Source organism: Polyodon spathula, chromosome 15, assembly GCF_017654505.1.
Source record: "Polyodon spathula isolate WHYD16114869_AA chromosome 15, ASM1765450v1, whole genome shotgun sequence".
In the NCBI taxonomy this organism is placed as follows: Eukaryota; Metazoa; Chordata; class Actinopteri; order Acipenseriformes; family Polyodontidae; genus Polyodon; species Polyodon spathula.
Window position 1 is genome coordinate 10,311,674 of NC_054548.1, and position 17,357 is coordinate 10,329,030.

General features: G+C 36.6%; 1 protein-coding gene across 9 annotated transcripts in view; it reads right to left on the reverse strand.

The window, feature by feature from the left end:
• LOC121327814 (dystrophin-like) overlaps positions 1-17,357 on the reverse strand; it is a 222,876-nt gene that overhangs the window by 36,632 nt on the left and 168,887 nt on the right. For 7 of the 9 annotated variants that reach the window (XM_041272024.1, XM_041272029.1, XM_041272027.1 and 4 more), the window contains 2 exons: positions 7,581-7,642; positions 2,713-2,787 (listed from right to left, as the gene is read on the reverse strand). In XM_041272024.1, coding sequence (XP_041127958.1) covers positions 2,713-2,787; positions 7,581-7,642 — 137 coding nt within the window. Of the gene's footprint in view, positions 1-2,712; positions 2,788-7,580; positions 7,643-12,953; positions 13,061-17,357 lie in introns of those variants that run through there. The other 2 variants (XM_041272031.1, XM_041272032.1) reach the window with 1 other exon arrangement.

A 17,357-nucleotide genomic window follows, 5' to 3' on the forward strand; every position in this document is an offset into this window, starting at 1 on the left:
CAGAGGTGAAACTCGACTAGCAGTAAAACAACTAAATTAAAAAGACCATCACTTTAAACTGATAAATGTCCTTTTTATTAATGGACATGGCTCAAACTCTGAATTACCTCATTATATAAAGTTATAAGCTGTTTAAACAAACTTATAAGCACCCTTTAGGATCCAAAAAATTTTGCCAGTTGCCCAGAACCAAGTAACAACAATATCATACCAAACGCAAAGCTCCCAGCACCCACTTCAACAAGGCTTCTGAGGAGTATTTCTGATGCCGTTTATTTATTTTTAGCCTTTCAGCTTTTATAATTATGTCCAGATTATAAAAAGAGGAAATCGTGGATGTCTTGTGCAAGTATTTTATTCTATTAGAATGGATGATTTACAACTTTATCTTCCTGTGGACCCACAGAATCCCCAGAAGGAGAGACCTGTGAAATGTCAAATAATCTATTTATAGACTCTTCACATCAATATAAGAGAACCGTAATCTGTTTACAGACATTCAGTCCTGAATACCTCTCCTTTAATATATCAAGATCATTTCAGACCTGTCTTAACACTGATGTAACTGTAACTGAATTTAAGTATAGCTCTAAAGGAGTTTCATGCACCTCAAACACCTGTCATGGCTGAAAAGTGAAAACATCACTGCTAAATCCAAACAAATTACTACATTTCAAAAGCTTTTTCTGCAGACTAAAAAGCCTTTTTTTAGGTAATGCAAGCAAAAAGACTAAAGACATTAAAAAAAAAAAAGTCTAACTTGCTTTATTTCTGCTAAACAAGGGAAATTCCCAGAGTAGATTTACCTTGTTGCCAGAAAACTGAAAACCCATCCTTATTTTTGCCATGTATGCGACTCTGGCAGCAACCCTCCAATGAGCACGTAAATCAAGTTAAGTGCTTGATATTCTGCTGATGTATCCAGTCGCAGACAATCTTTGTGTCTTTCAACAGTGTTTATGCAGTCATTTAAAAAGAATGCTTACTGTTACCTTACAGCCCTATTCAACAGCCCCCTTCCTCCTCCTCTTTTTGCAGATCCTGGTACATTAATTTGCTGACAAATAGAAATGCAAGTGTTTCAAGATATGTGCCTTGTCCAACATCAGCAAATCAACAGCCTATTTGTTAACACATTTCCCACGGGGCCAGAGAAAGATTGTTTTTCTAATACCAATTCGTTAGCAAAATTGGTAATGCAGTGGTTATTTGAAAACACCTCCCATCTTCGGGGGGGGCTCAGCTGAAAGCTTGGTTGCCCAGAGAGCAGTGATCGATAATAATTAAGTGAGCTCCTGAAGCGGTTGGGTAGCAGTTGAGTTATACATGCAGCTTCATAATGAACCTCTGTCTCTCAGTATATGGGAAGGCGTTCTAATGCTAGCATCTAAATGATGCTATTTAGAATGAACTTTGTTTTCCTCTCTAGCTTGTGCTTGTCTTGTTGTACTTGCACTGTTGTTCGTGCCAACACAATACAGCGTATGCTGTCTTTGTGCATTCTCACTGCATTGCATTTACTGCAAATTCCCTTAAAGTTGTAAACTCAATCATGCTTTTACTGCACAGTCCCACTCATAAGCACAAGCAGGTTCTTAAGTCTCCTCAACAGATCAATTTTCTTGCTCCACCACTACCTGTGTTACGGGTAACAGACGACTTCATATAGTTTCTTTAAAGCTGTATATACAGACACTTAGCAGGATGGTCCATCCGGCTGAAAAGGCCTGGGGAGCACCCTGTACATAACAATGAAGCATGTCTTGCTTAGTTACATCCCTATGTTGTCGCAAGTGATTAACACTGATCATTCTGCTTTGATCGCCTCTCTGCAGAAATGCTGTTTAAGGGTTTGCATGCTACTGTATTCATTACATGGAACTCACACAGTCCTGTCCCATGCAGTAAAAGAAAAAACAGGTTATGAAACTTTTATTTCTGCCAGGGGGCGCTTTGAACTGATATTACTACAATAAATAACTAACTATTGCACTCCCATATGGACATAGCCTTCGCCACTGTCCAAATTTAAGACATTAAGTTTCACTGTAGCCCTCTGGATGACATGGTCAGCAATTTCATTGAGATCTAGATCTTTTGTAAGGTCTAGATGAACATTAAGGACAGCAACATGACTCAGCCCCATCTGACACATTGATGACAAAGACAGTTCTTAAGTCTTCTGAGTCTTGAGAATAATTTCCTTCCATTTTTAGAAATGCAATGAAATCATTTGTGAGTTAGTGAATTGAATTGCACTTAACTTAACAGGCTTGTCACAAATGGTATATTTAAAAATAAACACAATGGATCTCCTACACAACATTGTTTCAGATGATGAGTGTGCATATACTGTATACAGAATTTCATGAATATGCTTTTTAACAAATGATTATGGATTACGAGACTTCAAATGTTTTTTTGGCACCAGGACAACTGGTATTGACTTTACGGGACGTGAAACACACACTGTACATTAGGCAGTTGATTTAGTTTATCTTTCTTCAGCCAGCTTCACCTGGAAACCTATTCTGTTTTTCCCTGAAGACTCTACTGAATTGCCAAACATGCAACTGAGGTCAAATTCCAATAAACAAAACTGCTCCCATCACTTTGCATTTAAACTACTGTCTTTCAGGCCAGCCAGCAATTTAAGAGTTTGCTCCAGGCAGGTAATGAAATTAGATCTTGCCCCAATTGGGTCATACTCACAGCACAGGGCTTTCTGCAGCCTTCGAAGCTTCATGGCGGTTCTGTACGCAGAGAACCTGACATTGTTCAGGTCAGCTGGAAAAAAAAACAAGACAGTCTTTACTATAACAGCTTCCCATTTATGATGAAACAAAACATCATACATTTCTTATTAATTTAAAATGACTAATTGCTATACAAGACAGTGAAACTATTTTACTACAGGAGTAATAGTAGGATTGTCTTTAAATGAAAAACAAAGCAAACCAATTCCAATTTTGTATTGAGTCCAAAAACTGAAGGTGGTACCCGTGTCCTTTACACATGCATGGTTTGTCAGGACTCTCGGGTTTGTAGTTGTCTCCGTCCCCAGGACACATGTCTGTCTGTCTGTCTGTCTGTCTGACATGGGCAGCCCCATCGCAGATTATTATTTATTTATTTTTTAAAATATAAAATCATGCAGGTAATACAGAACTGGAAAACATGGACCCAGGAATGTCTCAGATTGGAGCGGACTGAAGGACTGAACACTACACCGAGTTGCGGCCTTTTCATGTGACCTCCTCTGTACAGTTGCGTGTTTTGTTGAAATCCATTTCTGCCTTTCCTGCTGACTGCTTTCAAAGCAACTATGTTTGTGTTTGAAAGATGTTAGCGGCTGCTGACAGAAAGAAATGGCTCTGACAAGTTTAATGGATTTTTGCTATTTGGCTGCACTGTAGTTATAATACTGCTAAGATTAACGGTATACTGGTTGCTTGTTCATTCTTCGCAAAAAGAAGTTCTGATGTTGTGGACTGGTAGTTCTTTTTCTCCAGATGTAGCTAGATATATACAGCAACAGAAAGAAATGCGGTCATTTAAATCTCTCTACTATAGCTGATCGTATTAAATGTGTTTTAAAAATGTTACATTTTATATTAAATATGTGGATTCAGTTTGAAGCAATGCAACGAAAGCAGGACTTCACTTCTCAATTTCTTAGAACTTAGCGTTCTGGCACAGACAGCAGAGCAAGAACAGTTTGCAATATTAGTTCGGGGAACTCAGTAGAAAAATGAGACCAAAAAAAAAAAAAAAAAAAAAAAAAAATTATGATTCATGAATTAGATTCTGGAGCATTTGGTCTCCTTTAATATATGAGCAGTGGGGATGCCTGCTTGAGTAGAATAGTTGGTTGTCCTTTTATATTTATGTAATTTTGCTTTTGTGGATTATATTGCTTAGCCTTTTTGTTTGTTGTTCTTTTAGACAGAAAAAAAAAAGTTTATTAGTGTAGTGCTTGCTTCTTATTGCTAAATTGTCATAAATGAAGACAAATAAATGTGTACCATAATATTTTAAACATAAAAATTTTGGAGAGCCCTGATCGTGAGATAAATAAGTAGCTACATGCCGCTTGTTGACTTGTACAGCTGCATATAGTGTTGGGGCTTATTTTTAGTAAAACTACACTGTAGGCATTCTAATGCAATATGTGGAACAAATCTAGAAATTTGTCCTTGAGAGTTTTTTTCCTGCTTAACTCCCACATTCAAAATCACATTGCATTAGAGGAATGCAGATTCCAAGTTATAAGGCTGACCTCCAACACCCAGAGCTGCTATGAAATATGACATTAATAAAAAATAAGGTTTATGGTGATATTTATACATCAAGAGATTGTTAAAATACAAAACAAAAGGTCATAACATTCAAAGTTTTTAAATTGATAAACTGATAATGTACTCTTGAACCAGGAATGCACCTTCTTACTTCAAAAGACAGTCATTCAAGTAAGATATTAGCTACCAAAATGAATCTGAAAGTGCACCTGCTCAGATTTTATGGAGTAGATAAAGGTAGGCATGAATTTGCTACGCATGGCTATGCAACATACTCCAGATTGGGATTTCAATCTCGTCAGGAGTAGGGTGCTTTGGAGGTTTATAGCTTACTTTGGATTCACTTGCAAAAAGCAATACCATATACTAATTTGCAATGTCTATTTAGTAGACCTATTTCAGGTTAGTAAAAAGTAGATAGCTTTGTACAACTTTTGACAAGACTATTTGTTCACCAGCTACTCTGACATGATTTATTTTCTCCATGGCAAATTGTTATGTTCTGCGGTTCCCTGAGCTGCTGTACCAACACACTCATCACTCTAATCAAGCTTTCTGTACAAGTAACGAGGCAATCCTCGAACATGAAAAATGTCTCTGTGTGAAAACAAAGATCATTCTGAAAATAGCACTGAAATGTTCCCCAATGAATTGCAAAACAAAACACAGATGCTACATTTTTATTCTTACTTCCAGGTTGTCATCTCTACAGGTTACTTTAGAAATCAAAGAAAAGCAGTTTATGGATCAACATAGCAATTTGCAGCACAAGCTGCAGGCAATCAAAGGTTCAGCCTTACATTAAAAGATAGCGTGATATGACTTTTGTCTGAATTGTTACAAATGATGTTCTTGTCGGTTTCTGGTTTCACAAACGCAAGGTAAAATATTCAATTTGGATTCATGGAAAGAGAATTTAATTGGAGCCTTGGTGGAGAAACTAATTTAACTGTTATATATAAAAGTAAAGTATCATTTTAAAGTTTTCTTCAGAATGCACAGAATACAGACAATGTCTGTATAGTGATTAAGCCTGTAAATCTACAATAGATTACACATTTTCACTGAAAAACGTAGACCAGTTGATTTTGAATTTACTGTCATCTTTATATTTTACGTTTGTATTCATTTCAAATGTCACATACCACATTCAATTACAGTTACACCTTTAATATAATTCCATGTTAAGGATTTTCATTGTGTTTACTGCTCACATTTAAACTTTACAGCCTTAGCGATTGCAGTTTTTTAAATTGCCTGCGTTTGCTGCTAGCCAGGTGTTCATAGACATGAAAAGAAATTAGCAATAAACTGAACATGCAAATCTGCACTTGTATTTAGTGAGCACTGGTGTGCCAATCCTGTGCTATAAGAAAAACTTTGCTTAATAAGTTATGTCTAGAAACTGAGAATCCATAGACAAATAATCCCCGACAAATAATGCCATATAAACACATACTATAGATACTACTGGGTTATATTAGAATAGAGCATCATTGCTGTACAATGGTTAAATAATTACTGGAGTTCATTTTTTTCTTTCCAAATGCCCTTTTCACTAGTATTACTCTGTGGTTAATTCTGAGAATAACATTTTGATCAATACATCCAAAGACACTAGTAAATTAGGTAAAATTGACGATTGCTTCTTGGTTCGCAGCAGCAGCAGCGGATGCATTTCTGAAAGAAATCCCCCAGAAAACTGAGCTTTGGTGCTGTGCAGAGCTGCCGTGGAGACTGAAAGGCCAAGGTGACTCGTCACAGCTCCTGGGGTGGGCAGTGCAATCAAAGGAACATTAGAATGGGATTGGGTCTTTTATGGATCCAGGTTTGTCAAATCACCACCGCTGCCTCCCCAATTTTGAAGGATATGCATTAATGTAACACACACCCACTGTTGATCAAAATCCAAATTAAATTCAATCAATCAAATCATGTATCTCTAGATTTACATAAAGATGTATTTTGGAATCAAGCAGAAGTCCAAGTGGAACGGCTTGCTTCAATTAGGATTTTAGCCACAGGCCAGTTGTACAAATTGGTACAGGAGCTTACACAAGTGACGAAGGCAGTAATAGCTAGTCAATAAAGATAACAGAGCAGTGGAACCTGGATGTCCGGTCTCCAAGTTCTTATACAGAAGTACCTTGTTAGTCTTGTTGCATCAAAAATACTATTTTTGATTTTATTTTTATTTTTTTAAAAGATGCTACATCAATATGGTTAGAATACACCATTTCATCCCTCAAGAGACCATCCAAGACAGTTTGAAGGATATGTATTTCTTAATCAACTTTGTGTGTTGAGGGGGCATGCAGGCAGCTGTGTTGAACGTACACATACAAGTCTTTGTTTGATTTGCTACAGTGTGCATTTGCTAGGGCAGTGACATTTGGAAGCAGGGAGTCACACAAGAACAAACCGTTTTTTTTTGTACAATGAAAAGGCGTTGGCAGTCTCGGCACCAAGCTGCATGAAACTTTAATGTGGTAGCATAAATCAAACGCTATGACAAGACTAATTCAATTGATTACTCAACTGACTTTCATTTCAGCTTAAAAGTGCTGAAAAAAAAAACTAAAACAATCAAAACTGACTTCCATCCCTCGTTAAAGTCAAGGCTACTATTTGCTACAAAATGTCTTTCCACTAACTTACATTCTTGTTTTATGGTGAACACTAACTGCAGCCTTTTGCCTGTAGTATGACTGCCAATTACAGTGTTAGAAAGGGGGAGCACAGTGACATTAGGCCCTGTCCATATAAGCACAACCGTTTGAGAATCAAGCTTGAAACCGTGTTAGCTACACCTAGCCCAAAAGTATTCAGATTGCAGTGATGAAACAGTAGTTTAGCCTGGTTGTTGTTGAAACATACTGCATTATGGGTTAGTGGAGGATGGTTTCCCAGTAACACTTGCATTTCAGAAGACACTGTAACGAAAGGCGCACACTTCACGTTCAGATTGCAGGAAAACCGGGTTAACTCACCCAGTTTAGCCTAAAATTGAGTTTGAGACTACCCTGAGTAGGTATCAAACATGCTTTTTTTAACATAGTTACAAATTGTGTTTAGTGTGGATGCAAATGTTGTTAAGGACTTTAAAACGATTCCTTACATACAGACCAGTGAGCCTGAACCTTGGTTTCACAGGTTGAAGAGCACCCTCAACAACTAACATTCATATTCCTACTCCAGTTCCAATGAACCAAACAAAATGGCACTCATTAAATTCGTAACAGCAGATGAGACCAAACAAGACCAGTACTGGGTCTACCTTACCTAAAGACTGGTAGAGTTCAGTCATCTTGGGATGATCCCAGCATGTTGTCTGGGTCTGGTGGCTAAAAAACAAAGAGAGATAGAGGTTAGACATTGCTAAGAATGGAAGAACTCTTCAACACCACTGTGGAATGTATTTAGGACTGCAACGAAGGGTACATTTTGACCTTCAAAGGTTCGGAACACATTACCGAAGGAAGATTCGAACCTTCGATTGGACTCATTTCTATACTGGCGTCGTCACCATAGTTCCTAGTTTATATTTGATTGAAAATCCTATTATTTTACAGGTAATCCATATAAAAATGGAATAAAACAAACATTCACATGCAGTTTATAAATACATTATACAGAACAGTAATCATGTTTTAATAATTTAAATGTAAAAACCCATTGCTTATTTACATGTAAATTAAGAAATTAAAGGTTTGCCTCTGGATAATACGAGCTGGAGGGGCGGACGGTGTTCAGTTTTCAAAATTTAAATAATTAGTGTTGGTGTGTATTTTGTAAGTTCAAACATATTATACCATATCACTTCTCTTACACTGTCTTGTACACTAGATATTCAGTACATATTTTACTGAAGCGCTACAACCGCTATAGGTAGCCTCGGTGCTTTGGATACTATACCCTGCTCCATACACGGCAGTGGCACCATATGGAGTTGCTATGGATAACGATTTGGTACAATGGTATTTTAATACAACAAATTTTGTTTACGTAATATGCATTATACGAATATGAATTTTGCATGCGAGTGACATTTAACGTGTGATTTCTAGTATGCACACATTGTCACATGGTTTCTGTTAACAGAGATAAAAACAAAACAAAAAAAAAATACAGTGCGTAAATGCAACTTGACGAACCTTCGAAGGTTAAAAACTACCTTTGAATTCCTGGCTAGCGAACAAACCCTGCAACACAGCCCTAAATGTATTACATTTATCTAAAGAGAAATCAAAATAGCGCAATTGGGATCATTAAAAGAAAACAGTCCCTGTGAGCTTCCTTGGTGAATTGTCTTTATCCTTTGCATGCCATGGCTGGTACAGTACTAAATAATGGTGCATTTCTATTTAAAAACAGTGCCAGTATTTAAAAATGCCATTTTTGTTTTAGATCACAGCGGAGCTCAAAACACATTTTGCAGCACACTGGAATTGGCATTTGACTTCTTGTCAATATTTTTAGATTTCTCTCGTCTAGGACAACCCACTGTTCTTTTGAAAACCTGGGAAGATGGATAACTTGCCATGAAACATTCATGTAATTCACAGGTTTCTCTTGTAGCACAGTAGAGGTCTGCATTTTAATACCTTTTTAACAGAATTGTGCATCCACATGAAAAACTTGCATTGATCCTGTGTGTAACAGGTAGCAAGACTGCTGCATTTATAGTAGAAAGGGTGCTTGTACTATATTCTGGAGCACAAGCCTCTAAGCCTTATGAAAATATCACCATCACAAAACCGTCTACAGTGTGTGCAAACTTCCTTTATATTGGTTACTGGTTACAATTACTGCGAAAGGAACATCTAAGCCATTATGGCACGCATAATTATGTACAATAACCTTCCCCTTTCAAACAAAAAATTAGCCCACAGTAAAACTCATTAAATAAAGCTAATTTCTCATGCAGAGAGAGAAATGTTAAAAACGGTAGCACTGGAGCATTACTTTGTATGCAAAACGCATGGAGGCTGCAGCTATTTGCCTCCACTTGAACAAATAGTATAGACTTGTTTTTTTTTGTACTGTTTTTTTTTTTTGTTCGCTAGCCTGAGAAACTTGAATGTTATCAACAAGGATAAATGAAAGGTTAGTGCCCAGGGAAACTGTTTCCAATACCCCCATGCCATACTCTGACAATCTCAATTTGATTGTGTACCGAAGGGGTGGTGAGAGAGCACTGGGAAATCAACACATGCCAGCTCTGCGTTTTCTGGAAACTCCCAAACCCAGCACTTGAACACTACTGAAACCATAACAAAACAAGGCAATGGGAGAAGGAGGGATGTGGAAAAGAAAACACATGAGGTTTAAATAACACCAAGGTCATATTTTTCAGCAACATGTACATTCTGTAACCTTCTAATATCTGTAAATATTTCTAAAGGGTGACCAGAAAGTCAACAACTTGTCAGCAGTTTAAGTTTTTTTTTTTTTTTTTTTTTTTTTTTTTTAAATAAGCGATTACCTAGCAAAGAGTGTTAGGCTATATTGCAAAAATTGTGGAATACAAGTCTAGAGAGGATATACTAAGATTACACAGTGCCCTAGTTAGACCCCAACTAGAATACTGCCTGCAGTTTTGGTCATCTGACTACAAAAAAAAAGACATCATCGCACTGGAGAAGGTACAGAGAAGGGAAACTAGGCTGATCCCAGGCCTGAATAACATGAGCTGTGAGGACAGGTTAAAATAATAAAATCTATTCAGCCTAGAAAAAAAGAAGAGAAAGAGGGGACTTCATTGAAGTCTTTAAAATCATAAATGGTATAGATAATGTTAACACAAGACTTCAAATGAACTTCAAATTCAGCACAGAGAGAACAAGAGGGCATAAGTGGAAGCTGAATAAAAGTTTAGAGTTTAGAACAGAAGGTAGGAAACACTTTTTTACACCGAGAGTTATAAATGCATGGAACAGACGACCAGGTGAAGTAGTAGGATCTAAAACACTGCGAATAGTTAAAAAAAAATAGATTCTGTGCTTTTAAGATAGTTTACGGTACAATACCTTCTTTATTTGACAAAAACAACTTGTATTAAGCAAGTAATTTGATTTGAATGCCTCTGTGTAGAAAGAAGCTCTGTGGGAGGAAAATTATGTTTAATCTCTATGATTAGGATGCAACTACTGGAACTGAACTGAGAAAAATACATGACTTGTTCTACTGTCAAATTTATAGCAATGTTCGACAAAAGAGAAATCAACAAAAAAACAGACGGGAGACCATATCAAAACAAGGGCAATGACTCTGGTATATAGCCATTAAAAGTACTTATCTAAATGCTTGAAGTCTCAAACAAAATGTTAGAACTTGAAGCTACTGCACTAACAAGTAACTAAGATGTGATAGGCGTTACAGAAACTTGGTTATCAGAGAGTGACGGAGACAAATATAGTATTAGTGGGTATATACTGTATAGGAAAGACAGGCAGGACATAAAAGGCGAGTGGGTAGCACTATACATCAAAAATAGTCTTGAAGCCCAGATGTTAAATCTGGAAGAAAAAAAACAAAGCAGAATCAATACAGGTCAGAATAATTACACCCTAAAAGCAGAAAAAACTAAACAAAAAAAATTACCAAAATGGTTTAATAGATCAATTAAAAAATATATGTAGAGAAAAAAGGCACTTTACAGAGCATTTAAAAGGGATCAAGAACCAAGTACACAGAAAGAGTACTTGGAACTGCAAACACAAGTCAAAAAAGTAAGTTAGAAAGGCCAAGAGAGAGATAGGAATGAACACTGCTAAGGGGGCTAAAACCAATTCAAAAAAGGGTTTCCAATATTATAAAAGTAAGAGAACATTCAAGGAGGAGGTAAAATGTCCAAGAGATACAAATGGCAAAATCATAGACTAAGAGAAAAAAAAAAAGCAAATATATTAAATGATTACTTTTCACACAAGTTTTTAAAGGAGGATATGGGCAACTTGATTTTTTTGAGGATGCAACATTGACAATGGATAATTGCAAAGCATATGACATGGTTTATTTAGATTTGCAGAAGTAGGGCATAGAGGATTAATTATCAAACTTGAAGGGGTTCAAGGAAATGCATGCACATGGATTAGGGAGTGGTTAACATGTAGAAAACAGTAAGTACTGATTAGAGGAGAAATCTCAGAATGGTCCGCGGTAACCAGTGGAGTACCACAGGGATAAGTATTAGGTCCTCTGCTATTCCTAATCTACATTAATGAATTAGATTGTGGTATAGTAAGCACACTTGTTAAATTTGCAGACAACAAAAACATAGGAGGAGTGGCAAACACCGTTGTAGCAAAGGTCACTCAAAATAATCTAGACAGCATTCATAACTGGGCAGACATATGGCAAATTACATTTAATAATGAAAAGTGTAAGGTACTGCCCACAGGCAATACAAATCTGCATTATAAATATCAGATGGGAGACACTGAAATTGAAGAAGGAATTTGTGAAAAAGACCTAGGAGTTTATGTTGACTCAGAAATGTCTTCATTTAGACAATGTGGGGAAGCTATAAAAAGGGGCCAACAAGATGCTTGAATATATAGTGAAAAGTGTTGAATTTAATCAAGGGAAGTAATGTTATCTAGAATACTGTGTTGTTCTGGTCACCTCCCTACAAAAACTAAAAAACCAAAGATTGAGATCACAGACCTGCCAAAGAACAATTATTAGAAGTCATGAGCCCCCCCTCCTACACAAGTTCCCCAGGAAAACATGTCCACTAGGTGAGGGGTACGGGTCGAGGACTCATTTCGTTTGCTGATTTAACGAAATAATTTTCATAAAATATTATTATCAAATTCCTTTAGTAAAATATTTATCAAAATAAGTAAACGTCTTGTCACTAAACATTTTGTATATATTATATATATATATATATATATATATATATATATATATATATATATATATATATATATAGCAAAAGCAAAAAAAAAAAAAGGAACCGTTTAGCATCCGAAATCAGTCAACTCCACTTTACAACATTCTAGCGCATCTGTAAAATAAAATGCCCACGAAGTTTACAGGTACACCTGCTCCATCACAATTCAGAAAATCTCACTGATGCAATAAAAAATTAAATTTGAAATAATAATAGAGCAAGCAATAGGTGGAAAAGTATTAAAAATAAACTGTAACCAGCATGTGTATTCACTAATCAAGAACACCGTTTCACGTTAATTCCAAACCGTTGAAATATTGTGAGGTCTAACACCCAATGTAAAATAATAAAACTAAAACACTGCACGTATTTTGCAAAACTTTCTTTTCGAAAAAAAAAAAAAAAAAAAAAAAAAAAAAACGGGACTACCCGAAGTAAATTCTCCTTAGTTCAGTACAATCAACACCTATCTTCTATCGGCGCTGCGTTTCCCAGAACATACCGACTAAAAACAATGTAGCACCATCTCCAAGCCGACCTTAAAACGCGATGGTGCGAATCGCAAGGTTTACAAAACTACTGGAGTTGTAACTGTTTGAAGCAATGGACACCTGCTACAGTTTCCTACGGAACATCTGCTGCAGCCGTTTGCTCTCCCGATCCTCGCCTGTGATTTTATTTATGTCCGGCGTTTGTCATGTAAACCACAAGACATTACAATTCCCTCACCTATCTGGGTGATTTGACAAACTTACCTCCTAAGTTGCTCCCTCATTGTTGCAGGGTCAGTAAATCCTACTGGAGAACTACTTGAATCCAAACTGCACCACAGCCCCACCACCACACAACTGGCAGACCGCACTGAGGTGGCACTTACACTAGCTCGACTCGAGAACTCAGCGGTAAGGGAGGCTTGCTGGCCAGACTGGGAGGAGCTAAAAGCACCTCCCGTCCCTTCCTCCCCCCAACCTATTGAACTGAACAATATAACTCGAGCTTAAACAAAAAGGAGAAAACTATTGAGATTCAGGAAAAAAAGAGGAAGAGACTCAAAAAGGATTTAAGGTGGACCGAAAAAAGGGCTGTTTTTAAATGCTTCTATTCGGTATTGCAGCTCACCTGGCCAATGTTTTTTGGCGAGCCTGTCCATTTTACTAGAATACATGTGTATTAGTACAGTACAGGCCATCATTTAAAACCACATTACATTTTATCACGTTTTTTTTTTTTATTTTATGTTTTATTTTGTATGAAACTTGAGTTTAATTAATATAATGAAATATAATTGCATTAAAAAAAACTGGAGTAATTTTTACACACACTTAAGAAGAATGTTTTAGGAATGAGAACATTAACATTTTATTATTATTTATTATTATTATTTATTATTATTATTATTATTATTAGGGTTGAAATAAATTCACACCTCTTAATTCAAATGTAATTAATGGATGGGAAAATAAATATAAAGTGATCACAAAAAACAGCTTAACCTTTTTCAGTGGGAACTGTCAAGTTAAGTTTGACTTTTCAACCAGGGAAGTATCCTGGAGACGAAAAACACAGCAATAGATGCAAATTAAAAAACAAAACACACACATACATAATTGAAGCTTTTGAGCAGTTGGCAAGTTGTGTGATTATTGGCAATGACATTGTTCTCTAGTTTCTCGAAAGCTGCTGACAGATATATCATCATTTTATCGCAGACAAATACACCATCCAATGAACACTGCATGGAAACATATTACTTCAAGACAAACAGGACATAGGACAAAAAAAAAAAAAAAAAAAAAAGAAATTAATAGGACAAAAAAGTAAAGTAGCCTCAAATGTCATTTGAATTGCTTATTTGCATTTTCCAGCTATTTTCTGGTGTTTGCAATCATTCTTACATGTTCTGATGCTCTTATATCAATTATATCAGTTTTCCCTACATTTTACCTGGATTTGAACATGTTTGTAGTATCAGCCTTTTCAAATCAGGTGACATTTTTCAACTCTGCTAGCCCAATCTGCTCTACACATAGTCAGAGAAAGTAGGTGACATTGTTACATGATTTGAATGGAATCCTCAGGAAATTCGATGTTCAAGTCTGCACGGTGGCTCTTCAAAGGCGATCGGGTTCTTTTCCTATTGCGTCAGGGTTACCCTGGTCGCCAATACAGAATGTTATAACGGCATTTTTTAAGGGTCAAACAAAAGATCCTTTCTCGTGTTAAGGCTATTTCCGTGAACTGACATTTTCCCGTACGATGTCGGCGGGTTAGTCTTCTATCATTTACATGTCTTCTTTGAAAGGATGTTCAATCCTGGCACAATTCCAGATAAAGGCAGCTATAAAGAAAATGGATAACAACTCAATATCGGCGCAAAAGACCCCAGAACCAATCAGCATAAAATAGTACAGAAAAAAGAGAAAGAAAATCATTACACCTTTACTTAGCATTTAATATTTTTAACTAGTATTAAAAATTATTGTCAAGCAAGAGAAGGTCACCAATGGACTCAATCTCAATAAACTTTTGGACTAAAAGGTGTTTATACCAAGGCAGAACTAGTCCTACAAAAATTTATAATTAACTAGAACCATATAACAAAGTACAATCAAAGTCCTCTTAAAGGAGTAAACACTTTTAAAATATGGCAGTTGTTTTATGCATTTGTGCAGTTTGAGGTCTGATTGTACAGCAATACAACCTCACTTAGGCTTTGAATTAGTGCCTTTGGTTCAGAAATGTCTGCTTTTATTTGCAAGGCTAGATTGAATCTAGGTTACAAAAAATGGCAATTTTTTTTATAGTTAACCTTACAGGTGTCAGGTACGTTTCAACAAGCAAAGAAGGTATGAATGCTGAACTGTAAATGGTCCTTTTTTTCTTTTTAATTTTAGTACTTGAGGAGTGTAAATACTGCAAATCTTGATCTGATTCTTCAGTGGAGAGATACAAAAATAAATGAATAAGTGTGACATAAATACAATGAATCTTGGTTGTAAATCTCCCTCCCGACCTGTGAGGATGCCAAGCGGCGAGAACAGAGTTCTTTGGACGGGCTGGCCTGACAGTTCTTTCCTAGGCTCAGGAAGTCGGTTAGTCTGGAAGAAGGCGGGACTCCGTTGCAAGAACGTATTGACCTGGAAGGGAAACGACGTAGCAGCCGCAGATTGCTCAGGCGGTTGCACTCGTTTACCATGGGGTCATGCATGACAGCATAAAAGGTGATGGAGAATCATAATCTGTTCCTTCGTCTTTGGTTTTGCATTTGAAACTAGAAGGACTGTGAGAGACCCCAGAGAACGTAACAGTTTTGTCAGTGTTTTGTTTGTTTTTGTGTCTGTTAGTAATTTATCTTGTTTGTGAATTACCAGATGGCTAACACATTTCTGGAGCTGTCACCTTGGCCAGCACAAAGCCGGAACACTTCACAACTGTCACAAAATAAACTTGTATCGCCACGAGCACTACTGCACACACCCAGGACTGGTGACTGTGTTTGTGCTATTGTGGGGCAGATATTATTTGTTTATTATTTGGAATTGCAATCCCATTATTACCCCTTGCAGCACACATTGTTGTGTATTGCCGGGTGATTACTGTCTGGTTGCCAGACCTGGATACAATTAATAAAACCTTTCCAAAGTGGATTATAATCTTCTGTCTGTTTCACTCCTGCACTGCATCACCTCTGCACCTGTATCCTGCTACCGTGTCACAATAACATATTCCTGATTTTTCTCCTACCCACCCCCTAATTTATTACAGCATAGAGTGGCTGTACAATAAGGCTGTTCAGTACTTATTTAGTGTTTTCTACTTCTGCGTGCTGTGTTTCTAAACAAAATAAAACCGACCTGATCACTAACTCCAGCAGTTTCTTTTATCTATGCTACAATCTCACGAGTACAGCAAGACACTCTTGTCTGATGCGTCTGCTACACTCACTCAGCGCTGAGGGGACTGGACGTTGCCAGCAGATCAGTACACACAATCTCAGGAATGCTTAGTAACAAGCAGGCATTTATCAGCTTAAATGAGACCAGTCCTCTTGGAATTTTACATTGATCTGAGTGGGAAATCCTCATGCAGTTGTATAACAAAAATGCTTATGACGGCAGAGTAAAAATACATACAGTAGCTCAGGTCAACCTTTCACTTACTGTAAATTAAGGCAGAACCTGTTCACACTGTTTTTCTTTCATATGCTGTGTACTATAAAGTATTGTTGCGAATAAGCTACTGGCAAAATGTCATCACTTTTGCTTAAAAAATGTAAACATTTCATGAAAACATGTGGGTGATGTTTTATCAGAATACAAATCAACAATCCACAAAAATCGTCAATTTCATAAACACATAACTTTTGTCATGAACAAAAGTCTTGACCTTCCACTTTCTGTATAAAAGCCTAATGCATAATACACTGTGCATACTGTTAACGGTGTTGTCATCAACCAGCAAACTTAGACTGCTGCATTTCAGACGGCATATTAGTCTCTTGTGTGTAACTATCCTGGTTTCGTGAAAAAATTATAAATAAATGCGCAACAGGAATTAAAAACATATATTTAGTTTGTCTGACTAAATATTAAACACAGCACCTAGAAGTAGAAAACTCCCTTATGGGTGTACAGCCATTTTATGCTATAATAAATAAATAAACAAACATACAAATCAACAAAAACAATACAATTATCAATCCTAATGCCTGGTTTATTGAGTTTAAAAAACCCAGAGGCATTTAAAAACACTTCCCTCCCGCTGTGAATTTGACCAGTTATCTGAACCACAACACATGCATACTGTCTTTCTGATGAAATGAACTGATTTGTGAAAATGGCTTTACTGAAACAAAAAATCTGTAGACACTTTGCTGGAAAACTCTCTCGCAATGAATTAAATTCGCCGTCTCATCCCCCCACCCCAATACTGCTATGTAGGATGAATAAGCCATCTGCAAACATGTTGAGTTTGCACCAAGGTCTTTTTTCTACTGTTTTGACTATTTTTTTATTGCACCAATTTCTAAGAAGGTTATGCCCAGACAAGACTATTTGTTCAATTTAATTTTGTAACAAGAATGTCTGTATATATCATAGTAAATGGATTTACATTCTCACAGCGAGAAGTCACCCTAATTCATCAAAAGCACATGTTTT